This window comes from Choloepus didactylus, chromosome 27 (assembly GCF_015220235.1).
Source record: "Choloepus didactylus isolate mChoDid1 chromosome 27, mChoDid1.pri, whole genome shotgun sequence".
NCBI lineage: Eukaryota > Metazoa > Chordata > Mammalia > Pilosa > Megalonychidae > Choloepus > Choloepus didactylus.
This window is the reverse complement of record NC_051333.1, coordinates 3,484,194-3,512,145: the sequence shown is the minus strand read 5'-3', so window position 1 is coordinate 3,512,145 and position 27,952 is coordinate 3,484,194. Positions and strand designations below refer to the sequence as shown.

The 27,952-nt window shown below is 43.8% G+C and overlaps 1 protein-coding gene across 2 annotated transcripts; it reads right to left on the bottom strand.

Annotated features, from left to right (window-relative positions):
* Positions 1–123: 123 nt before the first annotated feature.
* LOC119521071 (platelet glycoprotein VI-like) lies at positions 124–27,952 on the bottom strand. Of its 2 annotated transcripts, XM_037819089.1 has the most exons (8): positions 27,877–27,952; positions 24,704–24,739; positions 24,331–24,588; positions 21,757–22,041; positions 19,577–19,630; positions 8,323–8,382; positions 6,152–6,202; positions 124–5,636 (listed from the first exon to the last, which is right to left on the bottom strand). In XM_037819089.1, the coding sequence occupies exons 1-8, from the start codon at positions 27,908–27,910 to the stop codon at positions 5,377–5,379; spliced, it is 1,038 nt and encodes a 345-aa protein (XP_037675017.1). In that variant the 5' UTR covers positions 27,911–27,952; the 3' UTR covers positions 124–5,376. The 2 variants fall into 2 exon arrangements, with proteins under 2 accessions (XP_037675017.1, XP_037675018.1); XM_037819090.1 differs by lacking the exons at positions 24,704–24,739; positions 27,877–27,952 and adding an exon at positions 24,783–24,868.

Below are 27,952 nucleotides of genomic sequence, written 5' to 3'. Positions count from 1 at the left end.
TCATAACGGAACCTGACATGTGATCAAGACTCCTGTCCTTGCAGGAGCCGGGCTAGGCTCCACCTGAGGAGCGTGTCTGCAACAGGGAGGCCTCCCAGGAGGAGACAGCTCTCCACAGGGTGCCAGAGCCTGGTGAAGAAGGGGAAGCATTTCTGGTTTAAGCCTCTGATTCCCTAAGACATGTCTCCCCATACGGAGATGAACTGGTGTCAGGAGCAAAGATTTATTTTTTTTTTATTGAGGTGGAAATCACATCACATAAAATTAACCATCTTAAAGTGAGCAACTCTGTGGCATTTAGTACATTCATAATGTTGTGCAACCACCACCTCTATCTAGTTCCAAAGCATGTTCAACACCCCAAAATAAGACCCCTGTACCCAAAAGCAGTTACTCCCTATCCCCCGTTCTCCCAAACCCTAATAACCACCAATCTGCCTTCTGTCATGATGGATTTACAAATGGAATCACATGATATGTGGGGAACTGGTTTTAATCTCAGGAAAACAGAATCCAAGAAAAACTCAGTTTTCCGGAGATTCTCGGTCTATCTTTCTTCCATGATGCCAGTCTCTAAAGTCATCCCTTAATCTGTGCCTGCCACTTCTCAGTTTCCACTTGGCCTCATTTCTGGCCTTTTTAATGCCCACACCTCACATCGTATGACTCACTGGACTCATAACCTAACCACAAGTCACAAAACCCACCTCAGCTAACTGCCCATAATAATCTATACTGGAAGATTCAGTTTCTCCGATTTTGTCTCCCCGGTTCTTCAACCCACATTTTTGAGTCTCTTCTTTCATTATCTGTTTTTTGTACCAATAGCCCCCAACACCATCCAATAATATTGTTCGACTTAAGCCACGACTCCTGGGGCACAGCTCCACATTCAACTCTCTTTCGATTTCAATTTTGGATTTTCAAATCCAGGCTTTGGATTTTGGCTTTCCTGACCCCAAATTTGGGTTGGATTTTGGTTACACAGAACTTCTCAGACCAGAACACCACCTGGTCCTCTGACATGGGCAATATGAAGCAGAAAACTCCAGTGGGTTTTCTTCTCGTGCCCTCATCATGAACCCTAGGGTGGCAGTCAACTCCTCCTCTTCTCAATCTGTAAACCCATCACGTCTGACTTCCTCCAACATCAGCTTCATCTACCAAAGGGAAACATCATACAGTCCCACTGCAGTAGGCAAAATGACGCCTCTTCCCAAAGATGTCCTAATCCCTGGAGCATGTGAGCGTGTTAGGGTACACAGCAAAAGGGACTTTGCAGGTTGATTATGTGAAGGGTCCTGAGATGAGGGGAGGTGTGATCCCAGGTTATCCAGGTCTTGTAAGAAGGAGACAGGAGGGTCCGAGTCAGAGGAGGAGATGTGATGAGGGCAGCAGAGGTTGCAGTGATGCACCCTGAAGACGGAGGAAGGGGCCATCCGCCAAGGAATGCAGGCAACCTCTAGAAGCCAGAAAAGTCAAGGACACGTGCTCCCCTGGAGCCCCCAGAAGGAAAACAGCCCTGCTAACACCTGGACTTTGAGTCCTGAAGACTCATTTTGGATTCTGACTCCCATAACTGTAAGAGAATACATCTGTGTTGTTTTAAGCCGCCATGTGTGTTTTTAGCCATGACTGTGTGTTACAGCAGCAAGAGGAAACTAATACAAGGTCTAACTCCATCTTGGGAAAATGATGGCCCTCTGAATGGATAAACAAAATGTAGCATGTACGTACAATGGAATATTATTCAGCCATAAAAAGGAATGAAATTCTGATGCATGCTACAACATGGATGAAACTTGAAGATCTCATGTTGCATGAAATAAGCCAAAACAAAAAGGCAAATATTGTAGATCTCACTTATCTGCAATAAGCAAGCCATAGAGATAGAAAGTAGAGTACAGGCTACCAGGGGCTGGAGAGTAAGGGGCATGAGGAGATATCGTTCAACAGGAACAGAGTTTCTGTTTGACTTGATGAAAAAGTTTGGGTAATGGACGTTGGTGGTGGTAGCACAATATTAGGAATGAATTAATAACAGCGAATTGTACACCTGAAAGTGGTTAAAATGGGAAAGGCTGATATGTATATATTAGTACAATAAAAAGTGTTTTGTTAAGTTAGCAAGTTCCTACAGTGCCTGCGGTATGTAATCCCTCTCCTTCCTTTCTGGCTAGCACGCCCGAGTTGAGTTACGCTGAGGTTTGAACACATCCCCAGGAGGGACGTGGGCTGGGGACAGGTCTGGATCAGGCAAGCATTGTCTTCTGATGCATTTGCCTCCCCTGAGACCTCTGCACAGTCTTCAGACAAGAGAAGCCCACATCCCCTCCAAGGGAGAATGGGACACTTCTGAATACCTAGAGGGCTCAAGGGATTTGGAGGGTCTGAGCACTAAACTGCACCCATCCTATTTTCCCATCCCAAATCTCCACCTCCCACATCCCTCTTAGGGCCTGACTTTGCCAGATCAGACTTAGCTGGGCTCATACATCAATTGTCTTCAGTGTTCTGCCCTCCTGCAATTAGGTCCAATGCCTGATCGTGGGCTCTGCCTGCCTTCAGCTGCAGGATATCACTGCTCCTAAAATGTTGCCAGGGGGCTCTCTCTCTGGTTTTATTTTTAAATGCTGATTGATAGATCTGTGCCAGTAGTTCTGTCTTTTTATTTTATCAGTGAAACTTAGCAGCAGACACCTAGTTCCAAATTCCTTTTAGAACCTCATTCCACTTATTTCCTAAAGACCAGAGATAACCGTACCAGCTAGTTCATACTCTTGCACCTGTATCTAGTTTCAACTCATAACATTTGGAAGTCTTCAAAATTTCCCTGACTCAGCATGATGGAGACAATTATTACTCCACCTATCACCAGGGATGGTGTCTCCATTGACATCTGGTCAAGAAGAGCTTACTTACGTGTCCCATCTTTAGATTAGGCTCCCTGGGACCATTCCTGGTTCAGCTAGCTGTCTTAGATAAATTCACTAGAAGGGGATTTTTGCAAATGATATATTGATGGAGTGCTGTAAGGAGGGGTGGATAGAGGAAGCAGGGCATGGCGGGGGTCATGAGCTAAGCTAGAAAGAGGTCTCAGCTGGAGTCTAGCTTCTGCCTAAATGAACAAGGCGTTCCAAAGCATGAATTGCACCACAGGGTTTGTCACTCAGTTCTTGCTCTTCTACAATTCTTGGATCACTTTTCATATCCTATTGTTTCCTACCTATCTCAAACCTGAGCGTCTCTAATTCAAATTACATTGTTTTTATGTAGCTTCTACCTATGTCTAATTCCATATAGCCGATATTATAATATTAATTGTCATTTCGCCTCTGTTTTATAGCAGTATGTTCATGATTTTTTTTCCTTCTAATATGTGCATTATTCAAATTCCCAGCATATTTTTACCATGGAGTTTGACCTTAATCCTTTCTAAAAATCATGTTTAAGTGAAAGGCGCTCTCCCTGTGTTAGGAGAAGGCCACTGAGTTGCATCACGTCTGGGTCCTCCATTTCTGTACTTTCATGAATATTAATCTTTCAGGATAACCGCCATTCCACTGCGCTGTGAAAGACTCCTCTTCTACTAGCATCTGGTAATTTTCTTTCCATTACCCCCAAGTTCCTTCAGTGATCTATTTTTCAGAAGTTTTCCTCAATTGTAAGTTCATTCATTTCATTTTGCATTTTAGAAAAATTAAGTATCTACTGTTCCAAAAATTATACCATTTGATTAATAAATATTTCAGCATTCTTCTAAATAGTATATATAAATATATATGGTATATATATACACACCATATATATCACATGGTATGTATGGTATGTTTATGGTGTGTGTGTATATATATATACACCCCATTATCACAATTGAGAAAATTAATTATAAACCCCCAATATCATATACCATGGTATTTTTTAATTTCTCTAATTTCTCAATGGTTATTTTATGACTATAATCCCCCCAAAAAAGTGCATGCATTGCATCTGGTCGTTATGTGTTTTTTTAATTTCCTTGAATTTAGATCAACCCCTCCCCCAAGAAAAACTTTCCATGACCTAAATTTTGGAAGTTACTCAGCCTATTGTCTAGTAGAAGAACCCAGATTATGAATTAGTATGATTCTTTCCTCACGGTTTTCTCTACATTGTTTCTTTTTCCCATGAAAACTGGGACTTATATTTAAATCACGCTTAAATTATGTTTAATTGCTTTGGTGCAAATTTAAGTCTGAAAACATCAAGGTTGTAAGTGACGTAGAACAATGAGAACTTTCATGAACTTTTATGAGATGTATAAACTAGTCCTACCAATTTAGAAAATCATTTCCTGTTACAGGTTAAAAGTTAAAATAAGCAGAAATCTTAGCCTATTCTACTCCTAAAGAAAATGATCACTGTTCAGAAAAAGATATGTATGAAATGCAACATTTATGACAGCAAAATCGTAAAAAAAATTAATGTTCAACCTTAAATTGAACTAATAAATTTTAAGTCTTCAGAAATGGCATTTGTAATACATGTCTTTGAAGAGGTACTATTTGACCAGAAGTCTGGAAGAAATAGTAAGGGCAAGCTACAGAAAAATTGGGGATCTAGGCTGGAATCAAATTGGAAACTGTAAACCTGCTCAGCACATTGAGAAACATCAAGATCATCGTGGCTGAAATGGAGTGAGTTAGAGGGATGTGAGTAGAACACTCTTTGAGAAGCAGCCAGGGTCAAATTGCGAAATGTCTTTTAGGACAGAGGAATGATTTTGGACTCTTTATCAGTAGGAAGGGAACCCACTGGCAAGTTAATCATAATTACCATTATATTCTAGGGAAAAGAAATAACATGCCTCACTGCCTTAAGAAACCAGACCCATTCAGAGAAACAATGGAGGTTTATCAGACTGGAGCTTAAGATGGAATGTCAGGAGTTAGGGTGAGGGCTAAGTTTAGCGATGAACACAGAAGAGCACAGAGGGAAAGAGGGAATGAGGAAGAGACAAGAGAGAAGCCTGGTAAGATCCTGTGCAGAGAAGCGAAAGGTTCAGCTGTGGGAGTTACATATGTTAGAGAGATCCATTTGCAGCCCATATTAGGGAGGGTGGAGAAAGAGGATAGTATGAAAATCTAGTCAAGGAGACATAAGACCTACAATGTGTGGATTCTTTGACCTCTGCTAGATTCCCTACATCCCAAAATAGAGGGAGCCCTTGGACAGACAGCCAAATAGACACTGACTCACCAGCTCCTCGATAGAGCAGACACAGGTTGGGAGCCACCTTCTTTTCTCACCTGTAGCCCCTCTCTCCTGTTGCTTTTGGCCCTCCACACACTTCACATGCCCTTTTTTAGTCCCCTCCCCACTTGTGTGGTCTACCTCTTAGATATGGCAGCCCCCAAAGTTCTCATGGTGATACTCATGGCTGTGACCATCTGGTCGACCCCCATCCTGACAGCCCTGTGGTTTCTGGATCTGTGGGAGTGGTGGGAGTGGCCTTTGGATGGCTCTGACCCTGTGCAGCGGGGGCATCTTCCGGCTGTGCCAATCCTCTGCCAGAATCCCCACCAGGAGTATTAGAACCACAGCACCAAGGCAAATCCGAATCACATTACCCCTGGTGTAGTACTGGAGGTCAGTACCTGGAGGAATGAAGAGGGGCAGGAGCAGGTGGTAAAAGCACACCCTGAGGACCCACTCCAAGGGACATCTCTGATCTGAGATCCTATTACTCTCTACTAGCTGGGATGCCAGTCTACTTCCCAGGGTGCTGCTCCCCTCCTCTCCTCATCAAAGGTCTGGGCTAAATATGACCAATCCTCTGAATATCACACCAACCCCACCCGGCCTCCAAAAAAACACCTCCCCAGGCACAAACAGTTCTGGGTTATCTGGATAATTATGGAAGAGAAGCCTGTTACAAGGGATGGGGGTAGAAGTCGAATTTCTCTTTCTCTGACCCTTTAAGAAAATGTCAACCTTCCCTCTTGAACTTTCTGGTCAATTTCTGGCTCCATAATGTTAATGTTCTCCCCTCCCCTTCATATCTTACAGACCAGAACCCAAGATCAGAGAGCTATACATCCGAAGGGAGTCGGCTTTGGGTGAAGAGACAGGGGTAAGAAGGGAGTTGGTCTGGAGAGGGCCATATACTCACCAGCTGTAGAACCTGACTCCTCCCGAAAGATGGTGGTATTCTGAGATGTCTCTGGGAATCAAAAAAGGGTGAGTATAAAGGAATGGGACCATCTCCCTCAGACCTGTTCCTGCCCCAAACCTGAGGCAGAATCCCATGCATTTAAGAACACGAACTATGGAGCCAGGTTGTCAAGGCGTGAATCCCAAATTCATGACTTATTAAATGTGCAGAGCCAGGAGAGGACGTGATGCATTCGGAGGAGCTTCAAGTGACCCCGTGTGGCTGGAGAACAGGATGAGGAATGACAGAAGGTCCAAGGGGGCTGGAAAATGAAGAGCATTCAACACTGGGCTGAGAAACCCAGACTTCATTCTCCAAGTGGATGAGAAAACTCTGAGGGTGCTGAACAAAAGATGAGGACAGATCCTACCATGGCTTTAGAAAGAGACTTCTGGAATCAGGTACCTGAAGAAAGATGGCATTGTGTGGGCCAAGTGGAGATATATAACTCATCTCGGGGGATCTGTCAAGGTTTTCTGTCTTGAGGGAAATGGAGATTTTTTCAACAAAAAGCGAGGGAAGTAAGAATTGCAGACAAGACAAGCATATTTGCACAAGTCTGGAGGTGTAAGGCACCTAATAACCATGAGTAGCTGGATCACAGGCTCTACCTAGAAACAATGGGAAACAAGATTAAACGCAAGGATCAGAGCCAACTTAGAAGGGCCTGGACACCAGTCAGGAGAACATGGACTTTATCCTGAGGGCAGCGTGGAGGTATGAGTAAGGTGGGTAAGAAGAGAAAGGAGAGGGCCAGGCCAGCTCTTAGGGGATAGAATGGGTTGACAGCTGTGGAGAAAGAGGGGCCAGGGAGTCAAGAGACAAAGCTGTGTGATTGCCCAGCAATGAAGGGTGATGGGCAGCTCGCAGAACTCCCCGCTGTGGGCCTCGGGGAGCTTTAGAAGGAAGAGCTTGAAGCCGAGTGGAGAAATCTCAACCTGTGGCCACCCTGGACAATCACACCCTGGGAACAAAACCAGACAAGAAGTCCAGGATCTTGAGAGGAGATTTCTGCCACTTTATGGCTCACGTCTGGGGCAGTACAAGAATGGAAAAGTTGGAGAGCAGGCCACATGGAGAATCCCCCTACCTTTCCTGGGAGGTCCCTGTCACTCAGCCATGAAGTGGCTGTCTCTGTGGATAAGAGGCTAGAATCCAACAGAGCATAAGAAAGTAGGGATTGGACTTAATGTGTGATTCCATTTATATGAGATGTCCAGAATAGGCAAATCCACAGAAACTGAAAGTAGATTAGTGGTTGCCTTGGGAGGAAGTTAGGAGTGACTGTTAATGGCTACAGAGATTCCTTTTGGGTGATGAAACTGTTCTAGAATTAGATAATGGTGATGGTTGCTCAAGATGGTGAATATACTAAAAATCAATGAATGGTTCATCTTAGAAAGGTCAATTTTATGGTATCTGACTTGTATCTCAATTTAAAATTTTTAAGAAGAGAGTAGGAAATGGTAGGGTGAAGAACAAGGCCATCCCTTCCGTTCTTTAGTGCAGCATCTCCTCTTGATCAACTTCGTGTCCTTCTCCCATCTTCTGCTTCCCCTAATAAAGGGATTGGGCTCCCAGACTCCCTGCCCCTGCCTCTCCAGAGGCCAGTCTCGGGCCACTTCCACGGAGGGCTCCCGAAAGCACAGACCTGATTTTCAGAGATTCATGGCAATTTTTAGATGACTTATGAACCACAGACAGGGGAGATGTACCCGGTCCAAGCTTCCCTACCCTTTTGCAAAGACTCTTGTCCCCAACTGATGAACCTGGATCAGCAGATAAGGAGTAGAAGCCTTTCTAGGACTTTCTGGTCTAGAATATGTGAGGGAAAGGGCTCATTTTCTTCTCCCCACCAGCACCACACACACACACACACACACACACACACACTCAGTTCTTCCCGTTATACCTTTTGCTCCACAGAAATGGCCACAGGACGCTGAATGTTCCTCTGTCCCTAAATTCAGAGCCATTGACATCCCATCCCCTCCCTCAAACCAAGGAACTTTCTGGAAAGAGTCAGGGGGGTTAGCGAAGCAGATTAAAAGCCTACAGCCTTAGAGACAGAGAAGAGAGGCTCATTGCCACACTCCTTTGAGCTGAGCTGAAAGTGCCTGGTTACTCACGGGTTGTGGAGACTTTGTTCATGGGTGAGATGTCCAGTTTCCTGAAGGTTTCCGGGAATTCTAAAGGGATTACAAGGGAGTAACGTTGTTTAGTGAAGTGAATTAAAAACCTATGGCCTTAAAAAAATAGTTCCTCAGAAAGCTAAGTACAAAGACTACCATATGACCCAGCAATCGCTCTACTAGGGATTGGAAAAAAGGAACTGAAAGCAGGCACTTGAACAGATATTTGCACACCAATGTTCATAGCAGCATTACTCACAACTGCCAAAACATGGAAACAACCCAAGCATCCATCAGCCGATGAACAGATAAACAAAAAATGGTATCTATAGACAACGGGATACCATTCAGTCACAAAAAGGAATGAAGTTCTGATACATGCAACAACACAGATGAACCTTGAAGATGTCATGTTGGGTGAAATAAGCCAGACACAAAAGGACAAATACTGTATGAGTGCACTGACATGAAATAATTAGAATAAGCAAATTCATAGAGTTAGAATCTAGAATATAGATTACCACGGGCTGGGTTGAGGGTAGGGAATGGAGAGTTAATTCTTAAATTGTACAGAATTTCTATTTAGGTTAATTATAAAGTTTTGGAAATGGATGGTGGTGATGGTAGCACAATATTGCGAGTGTATTTAAAAGCACTGAATTATATATGTGATTGTGGTTACAAAGCGAACTTTTAGGTTGTATATATCTTAGGAGAATAAAAATTAAAAGATAAAACATGGGACTGTACAACACAGTGAACCCTATTGTGAATGATGGACTATAGTTAATAGTACAATTATAAAAATGTTCTTTCATGAATTATAACAAATGTACCACACTAATGCAAGGAGTTAATAATAGGATGATATATGGGGAAAAATACACCTAATATAAACTATGGACTATAGTTAATACTACAATTTTAATATTCTTTGAACAACTGTAACAAATGTGCCACACTAATGCAAAGTGTCGACAATAGGGTGATATATGAGGACACTGTATTTTTTTTTTTAATCATCATTTTATTGAGATATATTCACATACCACGCAGTCATACAAAACAAATTGTACTTTCGATTGTTTACAGTACCATTACATAGTTGTACATTCATCACCTAAATCAATCCCTGACACCTTCATTAGCACACACACAAAAATAACAAGAATAATAATTAGAGTGAAAAAGAGCAATTGAAGTAAAAAAGAACACTAGGTACCTCTGTCTGTTTGTTTGCTTCCCCTACTTTTCTACACATCCATCCATAAACTAGACAAAGTGGAGTTTGGTCCTTATGGCATTCCCAATCCCACTGTCACCCCTCATAAGCTACATTTTTATACAACTGTCTTCGAGATTCATGGGTTCTGGGTTGTAGTTTAATAGTTTCAGGTATCCACCACCAGCTACCCCAATTCTTTAGAACCTAAAAAAGGTTGTCTAAAGTGTGCGTAAGAGTGCCCACCAGAGTGATCTCTCGGCTCGTTTTGGAATCTCTCTGCCACTGAAGCTTATTTCATTTCCTTTCACATCCCCCTTTTGGTCAAGAAGATGTTCTCCATCCCACGATGCCGGGTCTACATTCCTCCCCGGGAGTCATATTCCACGTTGCCAGGGAGATTCACTTCCCTGGGTGTCTGATCCCACGTAGGGGGGAGGGCAGTGATTTCACCTTTCAAGTTGGCTTAGCCAGAGAGAGAGGGCCACATCTGAGCAACAAAGAGGCATTCAGGAGGAGACTCTTAGGCACAAATACAGGGAGGCCTAGCCTCTCCTTTGCAGCAACCGTCTTCCCAAGGGTAAAACTTATGGTAGAGGGCTCAACCCATCAAACCACCAGTCCCCTATGTCTGTGGTCATGTTAGCAACCATGGAGGTGGGGTAGGCGAATACCCCTGCATTCTCCACAGGCTCCTCAAGGGGGCACTACATCTTTTTTTTTTTTTTCCTTGTTTGTCTTTTTTCTTTCTTTTTTTTTTTTTTTTAACTTTCCCTTCTTTTTTCAAATCAACTGTATGAAAAAAAAAAGTTAAAAAGAAAACAAACATACAATAAAAGAACATTTCAAAGAGACCATAGCAAGGGAGTAAGAAAAAGACAACTAACCTACGATAACTGCTTAACTTCCAACATGTTCCTACTTTACCCCAAGAAAGTTACATAATATAGCAACATTTCAGTGAACTTGTTCCTACTACATCCATCAGAAATCAACAGACCATAGTCATTTCTGGGCATCCCCAGAACGTTAAATAGCTTATCTGTTCTTCTTGGATTATTGTTCCCCCTTCCTTAATTGCTCTCTACTGCTAGTTCCCCTACATTCTACATTATAAACCATTTGTTTTACATTTTTCAAAGTTCACATTAGTGGTAGCATATAATATTTCTCTTTTTGTGCCTGGCTTATTTCGCTCAGCATTATGTCTTCAAGGTTCATCCATGTTGTCATATGTTTCACCAGATCGTTCCTTCTTACTGCCGCGTAGTATTCCATCGTGTGTATATACCACATTTTATTTATCCACTCATCTGTTGAAGGACATTTGGGTTGTTTCCATCTCTTGGCAATTGTGAATAATGCTGCTATGAACATTGGCGTGCAGATATCTGTTCGTGTCACTGCTTTCCGATCTTCCGGGTATATACCGAGAAGTGCAATCGCTGGATCGAATGGTAGCTCTATATCTAGTTTTCTAAGGAACTGCCAGACTGACTTCCAGAGTGGCTGAACCATTATACAGTCCCACCAACAATGAATAAGAGTTCCAATTTCTCCACATCCCCTCCAGCATTTGTAGTTTCCTGTTTGTTTAATGGCAGCCATTCTAACCAGTGTTAGATGGTATCTCATTGTGGTCTTAATTTGCATCTCTCTAATAGCTAGTGAAGCTGAACATTTTTTCATGTGTTTCTTGGCCATTTGTATTTCCTCTTCAGAGAACTGTCTTTTCATATCTTTTGCCCATTTTATAATTGGGCTGTCTGTACTATTGTCATTGAGTTGTAGGATTTCTTTGTATATGCAAGATATCAGTCTTTTGTCAGATACATGGTTTCCAAAAATTTTTTCCCATTGAGTTGGCTGCCTCTTTACCTTTTTGAGAAATTCCTTTGAGGTGCAGAAACTTCTAAGCTTGAGGAGTTTCCATTTATCTATTTTCTCTTTTGTTGCTTGTGCTTTGGGTGTAAAGTCTAGGAAGTGGCCTCCTAATACAAGGTCTTGAAGATGTTTTCCTACATTATCTTCTAGGAGTTTTATGGTACTTTCTTTTATATTGAGATCTTTGGTCCATTTTGAGTTAATTTTTGTGTAGGGGGTAAGGTAGGGGTCCTCTTTCATTCTTTTGGATATGGATATCCAACTCTCCCAGCCCCATTTGTTGAAAAGACCATTATGGCTCAGTTCGGTGACTTTGGGGGCCTTATCAAAGATCAGTCGGCCATAGATCTGAGGGTCTATCTCTGAATTCTCAATTCGATTCCATTGATCTATATGTCTATCTTTGTGCCAGTACCATGCTGTTTTGGCAACTGTGGCTTTATAATAAGCTTCAAAGTCAGGGAGTGTAAGTCCTCCCACTTCGTTTTTCTTTTTTAGAGTGTCTTTAGCAATTCGAGGCATCTTCCCTTTCCAAATAAATTTGATAACTAGCTTTTCCAAGTCTGCAAAGTAGGTTGTTGGAATTTTGATTGGGATTGCATTGAATCTGTAGATGAGTTTGGGTAGAATTGACATCTTAATGACATTTAGCCTTCCTATCCATGAACATGGAATATTTTTCCATCTTTTAAGGTCCCCTTCTATTTCTTTTAGTAGAGTTATGTAGTTTTCTTTGTATAGGTCTTTTACATCTTTGGTTAAGTTTATTCCTAGGTACTTGATTTTTTTAGTTGCTATTGAAAATGGTATCTTTTTCTTGAGTGTCTCTTCAGTTTGTTCATTTCTAGCATATAGAAACATTACTGACTTATGTGCATTAATCTTGTATCCCGCTACTTTGCTAAATTTGTTTATTAGCTCTAGTAGGTGTATCGTTGATTTCTCAGGGTTTTCTAGATATAAGATCATATCATCTGCAAACAATGACAGTTTTACTTCTTCTTTTCCAATTTGGATGCCTTTTATTTCTTTGTCTTGCCGGATTGCCCTGGCTAGCACTTCCAGCACAATGTTGAATAACAGTGGTGACAGCGGGCATCCTTGTCTTGTTCCTGATCTTAGAGGGAAGGCTTTCAGTCTCTCACCATTGAGTACTATGCTGGCTGTGGGTTTTTCATATATGCTCTTTATCATGTTGAGGAAGTTTCCTTCAATTCCTACCTTTTGAAGTGTTTTTATCAAAAACGGATGTTGGATTTTGTCAAATGCTTTTTCAGCATCTATTGAGATGATCAATTGATTTTTCCCTTTCGAGTTTTTAATGTGTTGTAATACATTGATTGTTTTTCTGATGTTGAACCATCCTTGCATGCCTGGAATGAACCCCACTTGGTCATGGTGTATGATTTTTTTAATGTGTCTTTGGATTCGATTTGCAAGTATTTTGTTGAGGATTTTTGCATCTATATTCATTAGGGAGATTGGCCGGTAGTTTTCCTTTTTTGTAGCATCTTTGCCTGGTTTTGGTATTAGATTGATGCTAGCTTCATAAAATGAGTTAGGTAGTGTTCCATTTTCTTCAATGTTTTGAAAGAGTTTGAGTAAGATTGGTGTCAGTTCTTTCTGGAAAGTTTGGTAGAATTCCCCTGTGAAGCCATCTGGCCCTGGGCATTTATTTGCGGGAAGATTTTTGATGACTGATTGGATCTCTTTGCTTGTGATGGGTTGGTTGAGGTCTTCTATTTCTTCTCTGGTCAGTCTAGGTTGTTCATATGTTTCCATGAAATTGTCCATTTCTTCTATATTATCCAGTTTGTTGCCATACAGTTGTTCATAATATCCTCTTATAATTTTTTTAATTTCTTCAGGATCTGCAGTTATGTCACCTTTTTCATTCATTATTTTGTTTATATGGGTCTTCTCTCTTTTTGATTTTGTCAGTCTAGCTAGGGGCTTGTCAATCTTGTTGATCTTCTCAAAGAACCAACTTTTGGTGATATTTATCCTTTCTATTGTTTTTTTGTTCTCTATGTCATTTATTTCTGCTTTAATCCTTGTTATTTCTTTTCTTGTACTTGGTTTAGGATTGGTTTGCTGTTCATTTTCTAGCTTCTTCAGTTGATCCATTAGTTCTTTGATTTTGGCTCTTTCTTCCTTTTTAATATATGCGTTTAGTGCTATAAATTTCCCCCTTAGCACTGCTTTTGCTGCATCCCATAGGTTTTGGTATGTTGTGTTCTCATTTTCATTCGTCTCTATATATTTAGCAATTTCTCTTGCTATTTCTTCTTTAACCCACTGATTGTTTAGGAGTGTGTTGTTTAACCTCCAGGTATTTGTGAATTTTCTAAGTCTCTGATGGTTATTGACTTCTAATTGTATTCCATTGTGGTCAGAGAATGTGCTTTGAATAATTTCAATCTTTTTAAATTTATTGAGGCTTGTTTTATGTCCCAGCATATGATCTATTCTGGAGAAAGTTCCGTGAGCACTAGAAAAGTATGTGTATCCTGGTGATTTGGGATGTAATGTCCTGTAGATGTCTGTTAAATCTAATTCATTTATCAGATTGTTTAGGTTTTCAATTTCCTTATTGGTCTTCTGTCTGGTTGATCTATCTATAGGAGAGAGTGATGTGTTGAAGTCTCCCACAATTATTGTGGAAACATCAATTGCTTCCTTTAGTTTTGCCAATGTTTCTCTCATGTATTTTGTGGCACCTTGATTGGGTGCATAGACATTTATGATTGTTATTTCTTCTTGCTGAATTGCCCCTTTTATTAGTATGTAGTGGCCTTCTTTGTCTCTCAAAACATCCCTGCATTTGAAGTCTATTTTATCTGAGATTAATATTGCTACACCTGCTTTCTTTTGGCTGTAGCTTGCATGAAATATTTTTTTCCATCCTTTCACTTTCAGTTTCTTTGTGTCCCTGTGTCTAAGATGAGTCTCTTGTATGCAACATATTGATGGTTCATTTTTTTTGATCCATTCTGCGAATCTATATCTTTTAATTGGGGAGTTTAATCCATTTACATTCAACGTTAAAACCGTGAAGGCATTTCTTGAATCGGCCATCTTATCCTTTGGATTATGTTTGCCATATTTTTCCCTCTCTCTATTAATATCCTTTATTGTACCCATACCGAATCTCTTTAGTACTGAACCTTTCTCCAAGTCCCTCTGTCCTGTCTTTGTTTCTCTGTCTGTAGGGCTCCCTTTAGTATCTCCAGTAGGGCAGGTCTCTTGTTAGCAAATTCTCTCAGCATTTGTTTGTCTGTGAAAAATTTAAGCTCTCCCTCAAATTTGAAGGAGAGCTTTGCTGGATAAAGTATTCTTGGCTGGAAATTCCTCTCACTCAGAATTTTAAATATATCGTGCCACTGCCTTCTCGCCTCCATGGTGGCTGCTGAGTAGTCACTACTTAGTCTTATGCTGTTTCCTTTGTATGTGGTGAATTGCTTTTCTCTTGCTGCTTTCAGAACTTGCTCCTTCTCTTCTATGTTTGACAGTGTGATCAGTATATGTCTCGGAGTGGGTTTTTTTGGATTTATTCTATTTGGAGTTCGCTGAGCATTTATGATTTGTGTATTTATGTTGTTTAGAAGATTTGGGAAGTTTTCCCCAACAATTTCTTTGAATACTCTTCCTAGACCTTTACCCTTTTCTTCCCCTTCTGGGACACCAATGAGTCTTATATTCGGACGTTTCATATTATCTATCATATCCCTGAGGTCCATTTCGAGTTTTTCAATTTTTTTCCCCATTCTTTCTTTTATGCTTTCATTTTCCATTCTGTCATCTTCCAGGTCACTGATTCGTTGTTCAACTTCCTCTAGTCTTGTACTATGAGTGTCCAGAATCTTTTTAATTTGGTCAACAGTTTCTTTAATTTCCATAAGATCATCCATTTTTTTATTTAGTCTTGCAATGTCTTCTTTATGCTCTTCCAGGGTCTTCTTGATTTCCTTCATATCCCGTACTATGGTCTCATTGTTCATCTTTAGTTCTTTGAGTAGCTGCTCTAGGTGTGTCTCTTCTGGTCTTTTGATTTGGGTGCTTGGGCTTGGGTTATCCATATCGTCTGGTTTTTTCATATGCTTTATAATTTTCTGTTGTTTTTGGCCTCGTGGCATTTGCTGACCTTGATAGGGTTCTTTTAGGGTTTGTAGACCAGTTGAAGTCCTTATCTCTAATTTATCAGATCTACAGCTTCGTGGAGTACACTTTCTCTAACTAACCAGCAGGTGGCGTCCACGAGCCACCTGTTCTCCACAAGCCAGATCTCCCCTGCTTAGCCTTTTTGGTGAGTGGGGGAGTGAGTCTTGTGGGGCCCAATTGGTGTCCCAAGCTTGCGTGTGTAGTTGGTGTTGCCTGCCCTGTATGTGGGGCGTGTTTCTGGGCAGTCGGGGAGGGGGGGTGGCCCTAACAATCAAATCTCCCTGATGATCCTAGAGTTTTAAAGCTACTGCAATAGTCTAATCCTTCAGTTCAGTCCTGCCACAGTTTGTCTCTGCCACTGACCCACAAGTCTTTGGTATTGGCGTATGGCTCCTGAGACTTGCAAGTGGGCCCCTCTTCCAGGCTGTGCACCCCGGGTCCTCTGTTGAGGGATGACTGTGCTATGTCACAGGTGAGTGCCGTCCCCCCAGGGCAGTTCTGGGCTGCTGGGCTGTGTTGGGAGGCTCCCAGTCTGCTCAAATGATGGCTGAATGGGGCTCTGTTAATTCACACTGCTCCCCCTTCCCAGCTCTGGGACATTCAGCTGAGGTTGCAGGGAAGGCTAATGTCCACGCCCAGTTTTGTGGTGTGTGCCTGTTATTTGAAGGACTTCCGTCACACTGGGTTGTCTGGGGCAGCTCTGGGCTATGGGGCTGGCGATGGGCAGGAGTGTTTCCTGTCCACCAGGATGGTGGCTGTGAGCGGACACCCCCCTTTTCTTGGGAAGTTGTGTTGTTTAGTGAATTTTCTCAGCCACTGGATTATTGCCTCTTGTCTCAGAGCTCTCTTAGTTCTGCTCTTGACTTGACGTGCCCAAATTTCAATTCTTTGAAGCTTTCTGTATTGAGCTTCTTAGAGTAATTGTTTTAGAAAAAGCAAAAAGGATTTAAAAAAAAAAACAAAAAAAAAAACGGCCCTCCTCAGAGATCTAATGGGTTATTGAAATGCTAATAGACAAAGCAACCAGGGCCATTAAGGAAAGGTGCACAGGGCAGAGAGATCAGCCTTGCTTCGGATTTGCATATGCGCCTCAAGGCCTGATCTCCGCCCTTCCTCTTTCTGTGTTCACCAGAACTCCAAAAATCCTCTCCTTTTATTTTGGAGTTTTTCGTGTTGTTTTTTTTCTATGCCTGTCTCCTCTCTGCTGGGCTGGCTGCTCTCAGAGTCTCTGGTGTCTGGTCTCAGTCTATCTATGGTTGGAGTTTGAATCAGTAGAATGAGTTTCCGATAAGAGCAGCCACTGCAATTCTCCCTTCTCCTTCCTGGAGCTGACAGCCCCTCCTCCCCCGGGACTGAGCCTGGCAGGGAGGGGCGCGGGTCCCCTGGCCGCAAAAACTTACAGATTTCGCTGATCTCAGCAGTTCCACGTTTTCATGAGTGTTGTATGAAGTATGCCCAAAGACAGATTGCTCTGTGGTGTCCAGTCCACGCAGTTCCTGGCTTTTTACCTACTTTCCTGGAGGAGTAACTAAAACATACAGCTCACCAGTCTGCCATCTTGCCCCGCCTCCAGGACACTGTATTTTTACATGATTTTTCTGTAAACCTACAACTTCAATAATTAGAATTAAATAAATAAATAAAAACCCTATTTCCTTAGATGATGGAAGAGGGAGGCTCACCCTCACCCCTTCTCCCTGAGCAGATAGTGCCTGGGCATCACCGGTTCATGAGTGAGATGTTCGGTTTCCTGGATGCTTCTTGGAATTCTCGGCAGGAAGATTATAAGGAAGTGGAGCGATTGCAGGTCTGTTCAGTGGGTCCCTATCCTCTATAGCCCTTTTTAGATACCTGGGCTTATGGAACCCCCTTCCGAGACACGCTACCCAGGAGGAGAAACAGTGTCGATTCAAAAGAACCTGAACTCGTCTCCTCTCAGTGGCTTAATAAAGAATGGATCCATTTGTCAGTCGATGGACACTAGGTTGTTTCCACTTTTTGGCTACTATGAATAATGCCGCTATGAATATTTGTGTACGAGTTTTTGTGTGAACATAAGCTATCGGTTCTTTGGGGTATGCACCTTGGAGTAGAATTTCTGGGCCATACGGTGACTCTCTGTTTAACCTTTTGAGGAACTGCCCAACTGCACCATTTTAAATCCCCACCAGCAATGCATGAGAGTTCTGATTCCTCCACGTCTTTGCCAACACTTGTTTTGTCTTTTTTTTTATTCCAGTTAGAACCGTCCTGGTGGGTAGGGTGAATTTTACGGTGTGTGAGGTAAATCTCAGTTTAAAAAATAAGGAGTGGATCAGCAGGTTTACATGAGCTCAACAGAAGCTGATTGCAACCGCTGAGCACAGGAGCTCCCCACCCCCACCCTGTCCCAGCCAAGGCCATTTTCTTACCAAGAACCTCCTGTTGTTTTACACGGCCAGCAAAATGTTTCCCAAAGCCCCTCAGCCCATGCATACACACACACACACACACACACACACACACACACACACACACACACAGAGCTCTTTTTGAGGGCAGGAAACATATCTGGGAGCCTTTTTTGATGAAAGCAGCTCAGCCAACCTTAGCTATGCTCATCTGTCTAGAGCATAATGAGAGGTTGCATATTATTTTTTCATGGCTACTTCTGTTCCACTGTGAGTTTCATTAATAAACCCTGTTTGAATTTAGATGTAAACACAGTGCATGGTAATGCATACCATGGAATACTACTCAGCAATAAAATGAATGAGCTATTGATAAATGCGATGACTTGGATGGAACTCAAGGGAATTATGCTGAGTGAAAAAAGCCAAACTCAAAAGGTTATGTGCTACATGATTCTCTTTATAAAACATTCTCAAAATGGCAAAATTATAGAGAAGGAGAACAAATTAGGGGTTTTCAGGGCTTAGGTATGGGGGTGGGGGAAGGGGTGGATGTCTCTACAAAGGATACATGAGGGATTTGGTGGGGATGGGACAGTTCTGGATCTTGAATATAGTTATGGTCACACGAATTTACACATGCGATGAATTGACACAGAATCATACACATGCATCGTGCCAGTGTCAAATTCCTGGTTTTGATGTTGCACTGTAATTATGTAACCATCGGGAAATCTGGGCAAAGGGTGCAGGGATGATTCCATACTATCTTTGCAACTTCCCAGAAACCTCTCATTATGTTAAAAAAAAATAGTTGAAAAATCCAGTCAAGAAAACACACACACTACTGTTCTTTGTGCCCCCTGCTTCGTTTGGCAGGACAGCCCCATACTGCCCCCAGTCCAACATAATAGCACATTCTTGGTCAATACTGTCTCCTTTCAACATCCCCTGGCTCCAGGGAACTGAGATCTAACCCCTGAGGCCCAGGAAATGTTGCAGATGCCACAGTCTAGCACATCATTTCATAAAAGCACAGGCTGTGGTCCAGTACACAAGAATCAGTTGGAAAAGAAGGAATTCTATGCCCTGCTCACAACTTAGTGCTGTGGTTCCCGAAGTGGGGTCCCTGGACAAGCAGAATCAGCATCACCCGGGATTTGTTAGATATGGAAACTATCAGACCCCTACCCCAGACATCCTGAATCAGAAACTCTAGGAGTAGGACCCAGAAATCTAAACTTTAATTGATTCTCATGCATGCCAAAGTGAGAACCCTTGGCTCATGAATTAGGGGCTCAGAAATGAGGCCAGAAATCTACAATTTAGCAAGCTGCCCAGGTTATTCTTATATACTTTTGACATTTTAAACCACCCACCTAGGACAGGGTAAAATTGGGGGTGTGGGGCAGCGTAGTAATATCTATCTCCTTATTCTACCCATCCCCTCTACAAGCAGAAATAAAGAATTTTTAAAAGAAAGCAAATTTTGGAAAGGACAAGTGAATTAAACTGAGAAATCTGGAGAGAAAATAAAAGGAGCGGTTCATGTGCTTTCCATTCGAGGCACCGGGGGGAATCCTCCAGAACATACCTGATACAGAGGAAAGTGGCTCCATGGGTAACTGAACAGGGGGTGCAGAGGTTCCTGAGAAATCAGAAAAGAGGAGAAATCTGAGCTTCTGCTGGCTGTGATCCAAGTAAATAATGAAACATTTCTGTGACTCAGCTTCCTCACCTGGAAAACGGGTAAAGAAGACAGCATTGCTGAATTGTCGTCAGGATAAATAGCACTTGAAGTGCACAGTGCACAGCGTGTGGCAAAGCCTGTGGCTGATCACCAATGGCGAGTTCCACAGCTGTCTTCCCTCCCTTTCCCAGTCTCAGTTCTGCCCTCCTTCCGGAGCCTTGGGACCTAAACCCTCACTTTGTCCCTGGAGCAAAAGCAGCTCCTTGTCCCCTGGGGAGGGAGCAGATGTGGGAACAAGGACCATAGGATAACTGGAGAAAGGGGGCAGTTATCACTTGTGGGTGGGGGGATTCCTAAAGAATAAAACTGTCCCTCTCCATCTCCCACCACCCTCCAGCCACTCTGGCCTTGAAGATACACAAATCTGTCGACCTCCTTCCCACCACAGGGCATTTGCACGTGCAGTTCCACCCGCTGCACCCACCCCACCTAGTCCACCCACCTGTTTAATTCTCTCCCCTGAGATCCAGGTCAGAGAAGCTCTCCCAGATCATCTTCCCTCTGAGATAGTGACAGCACTACGTGCTTCTAATCCATAGTGCTGATGACAATCACAATTATACGTGTGTTGGACTCATCTTTGATTAAATATTGTTTGCTCTACTAATCACTGTGTAAGGGTGTACATGTGTATGTCTGTGTAAGGAAAAAGATGCTGTATATTGAGAGGAAGGTTCAACAACCCCAGAAGAGCACCAGCCTCATTTAAAAATGTTGAACGAAAGAAGCAACAAGTGAATCAGAATCCCCCAGAAAAGCAAATCTATAGAGAAAGAAGATTCGTGGTTATCTGCAGCTGGGTGGGAATGGAAAATGACAGCAAATGAGCACGAGGTATCTTAGTGGGGTGATGGAAATGTTCTAAAACTGGATTGTGGATTGGGAGAAAAGTGTTAGTCAATAATGACCTCACTCTCTAAGCTGGGATGAAAATACATCTGAAAGCAAATGACATTTTCATTTTACTCTATACTCTCTTTTTTCATCTACTGATGACTCGGAAGACAGGAATTTTCCATTGCTACTAGAATTATTCTTCTGTGTGTTGGGACATATTAAACAATTTGGTTGCTTCAAATACTTGTGAAAGGAAATAATCACAAAAACAATGATTAGCGTGAAACATTAATGATGGTTTTCAAATTGTATTTGTTCATGTAAAGGATTTAACAGCCAGCTTTTTCATAAAGATAACATGTACTTAAATTTTTAAAAATAAGAAAGTCTGAATATATACTTATGGTATAAAGAGAGTCGTTTCACACTTTTATTCTACAACAGTGGTATTTTTGAGTAAAGTAACTTCTGCACTTTCTTTGTTGTTGCTGTTTGCTTATTTGTTTACTTTTTGAAATCTGGACAACAAACAATGCTTTATTTGTGGTATTAAGCATTTTTTCCTTAATGTGTATCCTCTGTGGAAGGCAGAAAATGGCCCCCAAAGCTGTCCATACCTAACCCCCCGGAACCTGTGAATATGTTGCTTCACCTGGCAAAGGGGACTGTGCAGATGTGATTTGGTTAAGGACCTCAAATAGGTGACATTATCCTGATTAGTCAAGTGGGCCCAGTGTAATTACAAAGAGCTTAGAAGAGGAAGCAGGAGGGTGAAAGAAGAAGGAAGGAGATGGGCTATGGAAGCAGGAGCTGTGGTCAGAGAGAGAAGATGTGAAGATGCCACGCTGCAGGCTTTGAAGATTCAGGAAGGGGCCATGGGCCAAAGAGGACAGGCAGCCCCTAGACACTGGAAAGGGCAAGAAAATGGGCTCTCCCCTAGAACCTCCATAAGGAACACGGTCCTGCTGACACTTTTATTTGAGTCCAGTGGGCCCAGTTTTGGGCTGCTGACCTCCAGGAATGTAAGATGATAAATACGTGCTAATCTGTTAAGGTGGCAACATGGAACCCACACGTCCTCCAAAGCTGATTGGAGTGCTGGGCCTCTCCGGGCTCCCACTCCTTTCACACCTGTCCATCCCTCCCCTTGGACCTGGGGCGGGAAGATCTGACCTGCGCCCCCTCACCTGTGACCACAAGCTCCAGGGGGTCGCTGGGGGCTGACCACAGGTATGGGGACTCTCTGGAAAAGCTGTAGCATCTGTAGGTCCCACTGTCAGCAGCCGTCACCGTGATGATGGGGAAGTCGGCCCGGTACCACCTCTCCAGGCTCTTGGTGGGCCCTGCCGCACCCTCCTTGTATAGAGCAAACTGGTCAAAACCATACGGGGACTGACACTGGAGGGTCACGTCCCCTCCCGAGGAAACCGCCGGACCGGGCCACGCCGAGAGCGAGGGCTTGGCATAGACTCCTGCAACAGAAGAGAATTCCAGTGTTCAAGACAGTGTCTCGGTGGGGGGTGGGCAGCTTCCCAGCTGTACCCCTAGAGACCTCACTCCGTCCCCGCTCAGGGGCAGGGGCAGAGGGGCTAGGAGGGTATGGCCGGGGTCATGTCACAACACCCAGGCTGGAATCCCGGGTCTGCAGTGTAGGGTCCGTGAGGCCCTGTGCATGGGTTTCCCTTGTCAGTGTTATGGGTTGAATCGTGTGGCCTAAGAAGCCTGATCCAGTCCTATCCCTGGTGCGGCGAATGGGACCTTATTTGTAAATTGGATCTTTGAAGATGTGATTAGTTAAGATGAAGCCAAACTGGATTAGAGTGGGGTCTGCTCCAATACGACCGCTGTCCTCACAAGAAGAGGGAAACCCGGACAGACAGACAAGGAGAGAAGGCATGTGACGGCAGAGCAGAGATTGGAGTGACGTGGCTGCAAATCTACAAATGCCGAGGATGGCCGCAGAAGCCAGGGGAGGCCGGGGGAGACTCCCCCACAGGTCTCAGAGGGAGCCGGGCCCGCCGACCCCGAGATTTAGGAGTTCTAGTCCCCAGAACTGCGAGAGAACACATTTCCGTTCTTTAAAGCCACCAGGAATGTGGACATTTCTTACAGCAGCCCCAAATACTAAGTGTCCCCTACTCCAAAACGGGAGTGACAAACCTTCTCACGATTAAATGAGACAGTATGTATTAAACATTTACCAGAGGGCTGAGCACTCAGCAGGTGCTCAAACATGATGGTAGTAACAAAATAGCTTAAATGTTCCAGCTTTTGGTGTGCTCCAAGCTCATGACACATCATTCGTTGACTCCTCACATAGACCCTATAAATTCAGGACTATGAACATCCCTGTTTTACAGTTAAACGAAGGTGCACGATGTTAAATAGCTTGTCCAGGATATGAGATAATAAGCAGCGGAGCTGAAATTTGCAGTCAAGGAATTTGGCTCCAGGGTCTCTGCTCCTAAACATGAATCTCCTATAATTTAAGCATTATCGTCCTCGAGCGTGGCAATGCCTGCCAGGCACAGAATAGAAACAGAAACAAAATTTGCCACCCAATTTTTTTTCTCAAGCTACTGTTAGTGTGGGGTTCTGTTCTAAGGGATGGGGGATATAGCACTGGTCATAACAAATACAAATCCTATCAGGAAGAAAGAATAGACATTAGCTGAGATGATGGGGGGAAAAGTGGGATACAGAGGAGAAAATTCATGCAGGGGAGAAGGATGAAGAATGTCAAGCAGCAATTACAGAATCGGCAGTGAAGAGAAGCTCAAGGAGAGAGCATTTGAGTCTGTGCTTAAGGAAGTAGGGAGGGGGCCAGGCTGACGTGGACGTGTTCTAGAAACAGCCAGGGACCAGCGTGGCCGGAGCGGAGCGAGTGACCGACAGGTGATGAGAGAGAAGGGCAGAGCAGCGTGTTTAAGGCTTGGTGGATCATTGTAAGGCAGGGCCGAGCGAGGCCTCGGCAAAAAAAAAAAAAAAAGCAATCAAGATAAGCAAGATTTTAATGCAACTCTTTAGACCTCAAAATTAATGCAAACAAATTCACGATGTACAAAATATCAAAATTTAAAATAAAGACAGAATCTGACCTGGCTGTGCCATGCATTTTAATTACTCATTTGTTAAATTAAATTTTGCTTAGAATATAAGCCACATTAAGCCTGGAGCCAAAGGGAAAAATGTGTGCCCCTCTATACATGCTTTTGTATATTTTTAAATAGTTAGTATTTTTCTACAATAGTAGAGTAGCTGAGAAAAAAATTAACAATTTGAAAAGTCGATGTATTAAAACTCACATTTTTGTAATTTTAAATATTTCTTTTCTACACAAAAAAAAAAAAACTCAGAATTTATCATTTTACTCTCCCAGCTTTAGTGGAAGCAAGCCCATCAGTAATATTTTCAAACTCGATTTCTAGACAATAATTAACCATTTTTAAAGTACATAGAAACATGAATGGAGAGAAGGGTCCCCTTTCTTTTTACCTGGGTGCCCAATGTGCTTCTGCACCCTTGATGGGATCTGTCTTTATTAAAAGTTAGGCTGTTTTGTTCATCGTGCATTTTTTTGCATTGCTTTTTATTTTTTGTAACTGTTGCATGGAAATACTCGTCTTGATTACCGAGCTTTGGGGCACCCTATTCCTGTGGGCTCACATTCTGTGCCATCGCCAAGCGCACCGCGTCCCCTCCCTGCGCGGAGCACGCACAGCGCCGAGGCTTCCCGCGCAGTCTCCCCCCGCCCCGGTTACCGGTCGCGATCAGGTCCACTTGGTCACTGGGGAGGGACCAGACGGATCCATTCTGATAGGAGCAGCGGTAGGACCCGGCGGAGGACTTCTGCATGGCCGGGATGGAGAGCACCGCCTCGTCCTGATAGTTCCGGGACCTCAGCTTCTCCAGGCGGTACAGGTCCGCGCCGGGGGGCCCCTGGCAGCGCAGGAGCACGGGCTCGTGCAGGGGCACCAGGGCCCCGGGCAGGGCCTGCAGCGAGGGCTTGGGGAGGGGGCCTGCGGGGAGGGCGGAGCGCGCGGGTCAGCGCCCCCTGCGCCAGGCTCGGGCCTCCCCCCTGCCTCCCGCTGGCCGGGCCCAGGGGAGGGGACGCGCCTCGGGAGAAGGACTCACCCCTCCGCGCGCTGGTGGCCTGCCCCAGACACAGCCCTGAGGAGAGAAAGAGACAAGACGCGTAACGCTTCCCCTTTACCTGCCGGCTGCTGGGTGCAGTGATGGGACATTTGGGGGCATCCGCTCGCTGTGTATCATTTTATTTTTCCAGAGGCATATATGCACGTTACTTAGGTGAAAGAGGCCAGACACAAAGACCACACATTGCATGATCCCATTTAGATGAAATGTCCACGGAGACGGACAGTGGATTGGTGGAGGCGAGGGGCACGGCTTTGGGGGGAGATTGGGGCGTGACCGCTGACGGGTGCAGGGTTTCCTTCGCGGTGATGAAAGTGTTCTGGAGGTAGATGCTGGTGAGGGTTGTGCACCTGTGAATGAACTCAACGTCGCTGGAGGTAAATGTTACGCTGTGTGTATTTTGTTTCTATGCAGATGTTCTGACCCCCAGTTGCTTGGAATGAGACCTTATTTGGAAATGGGATTGTTCCGGATGGAATAAGACAAGGGTAGGGAGAGTCCTTTAGCCATATGACTGGGTCCTTCTAAGAAGAGGACATGTGGGCACAGACAGACGGACAGAGGGGGCCGCCGTGGACGCTGGGCCAGCCACCCCCAGACGCAGGAACGAGGCGGGAGGCAGACTCTCCCCCTCGGACTGCAGAGCGCGCGGCCCCTTTGCGGTGCTTTGTTACTGCAGCCCGGGGGACGAGCCAACCGCCTTCCCCAAGATTCCCCCCAGAGCCCCCACTCCCATGCGCACACTGGTGACTATTTTTGCTGTCCCTTCTGGTATTTTTTTTTTTATCTCCTTCATTCTAAAAAAATCTGCGTGTACTGCCACTTATTGATTCATTGGTGTTGGACGTTGAGAATTCGGATCTCTGGCATTGCTGGTCCCCCTTTCTCCCTTCAGTCCCCAAATATACAGTAATGTACAATTGCATTTTGGTCATTGTCATGTTCTGTTGTGTATGTAATATATACAATAATATACCAGAATTGGGATATGTTAGGCCCCATAAGTCATTGGATAAATGATGGTTGTGTTATTGGGAAATTAACACTTTTTAGTTACCTATTTTGCCACACAAAGTAAGCCAGTAAAAACAGTGAAATCTGCCTGTCCTCGACTGACCACAAATGACCTGAGAAAATCCCCAGCGGCCACTGGGGAAGTCACTTCCCAACCCCAAACCCACCCACAGCTGGAAACAGTCTCCTCCTCCTGGAGCAGATGTGTTCAAGATGGGGTCTCCCGCATTTTACTGTAAGTCAAGATATCCCAGGTATGCTAATCATGAGCTTCCTGCTATTTTATACTTTTTGGTTAAATCAGTATTCTGAGATGAGTTTATTTAGACTGTGCAAATGTCATTCACACCTGAACATTATCATTATATATATTTATATAATTAAATATATTTTCCTATTTGTTTCCCTGGAATCAATAAATGTCTGGTTTATGTCCTGCAGTTTTCCTTGAGCCTATTGTTAGCTCTTTCCAAAGTTTTCAGTGTGATTTTACACAGCGTCTATCAAAGTGTGTAATCTATAAATTCTACTTTTTCCCTTGGAAGTGTCCCCTAATTTCTCTCTAGGTTGAACAGCTGAACTTTTCTCTCACACTAAGACTTCTCTCTCACATTCCTCCTGAGTTGGTGGCATTATTTGTTTTCATCTTACTAGGGTTGTAAGATTTAGCAAATAAAAATACAGGACCCCCAGTTAAATGTTACTTTTGGATAAAAAAAGAATAAAAATTTTGTATAAATATGTATCAGGTGATATTTGGGATGTACTTATGATAAAAATATTCTTTATTTATCTGATATTAAAAATTAACTGGGTGTCCTGCATTTTATTATGTGACCCTAAGTCTTACACACAGACACACACAGACACACACACACTAGAAGGGTAAGTACTGTTATGCTCTTATTACAAATGTAAGGAAACTGGACAGAAAAGATAAGCAGTTTCCTTTAGCACCCCCAGCTAAGAAATGGCTGACCCAGATCTCTGACTCCACAGGCCGGAGAGAAACGCAGCCACCAGCCCCTGCTGACCCCATCCTCCGTCCGCCCCAGGTTGCCTCTGCACCCTCTACCAAAACTCCACCCTCAACTCTGCCCACAGGTCCAACCCGGCCCCTCACGGATGCACACAGACCTTCCCATAGGTTCCCACGGGACCCTCGAGCATGACCGCAAATATTCCAAGCACCGTTCTGAGCCCTTGCTGCACCTGCACTCTTTCAATCCTCACCATAATCCTTTTGGTTAGATGCCATTATTAGCCCCATTTTATAAACCAGCTGTTGAGACGCCAACAGCTTCAGTATCTTGTCCGGGGTCCTGTCCTGGAAGGAGGTAGATTCAAACATTGGCAGCATATTTTGATGGTAAAGAACATGAACTTTGTGCCAAAATTCCTTAGTTTATATTTAAGCCCTTGCTGTGTGACCTTAAACAAGTTACTTAACCCCTCTGGGCCTCAGTTTCCTCATGTGTAAAATGGGGGTGACAACAGGGCTGCTTTGGGGATTAAATGAATTAGCGTCTATTTAAAAGCATAGGATAAGATCTGGCCCACGTAAGTGCTACTTAACTATGTGTGAATGAAGGAATGAATGAGTGAATGAATGAGAGGCTCTTTGGATTCAGAGTCTGCTGTCTTAACCCCAGTAACACAACTACCAACTTCCTGCTTAGCCACTTGGAGCTGTTCCTGTAGCAGTCAAGTTCCCCAGAGGACAGAAGGAAAGAACAGGTACAAAATGCCAACTACAAGCCCAAACAAGCACAGGCAGTAAAACACATTTACTCCCCCCTCGTTTGTGGGAAGCTCGTCCTTGCAGCACTACTGTAAGGGATTCTGACTGACAAGTTAAATCTGTTACCCAATCCTGATCTCATTGAGTCCATTAAGAAAAAGGAGCCACCGTGGTGTACTGGAAGAACATTTCGGTCAGCCCTGAGACACTGCTGTTCATTTCCAGACTCGGGTGAATAAACCGGAATAGCTCAGACAAAGCACTCACCCTCCCTGGCCCCCATTTTCCCACCCAGCAGATGAAGGAGCTCTCGGGGGTCCCCCGTTCGCCTGGAGATTCTGGGAGCCTTTGTCTCATGGTCCCACCCTCCGCCCCTCCCACGGCCCTCAGGACTCACCAAGGCAGAGGAGGGCAGGCAGGGATGGGGACATGGTTTCCCAGCCCCGTCCTGAGCTCTGTGGCCGGAGGATGGA

Excerpts from the sequence above, each read along its gene's own strand:
- LOC119521071 (XM_037819089.1), bottom strand. The coding sequence starts at position 27,910 with ATGTCCCCATCCCTGCCTGCCCTCCTCTGCCTTG. Across the intron at positions 6,203-8,322 it reads GAACAAAGTCTCCACAACCC|AGACATCTCAGAATACCACC; the intron begins GTGAGTAACCAG and ends TTTGATTCCCAG. Across the intron at positions 5,637-6,151 it reads GGAGTCAGGTTCTACAGCTG|GTACTGACCTCCAGTACTAC; the intron begins GTGAGTATATGG and ends TCATTCCTCCAG.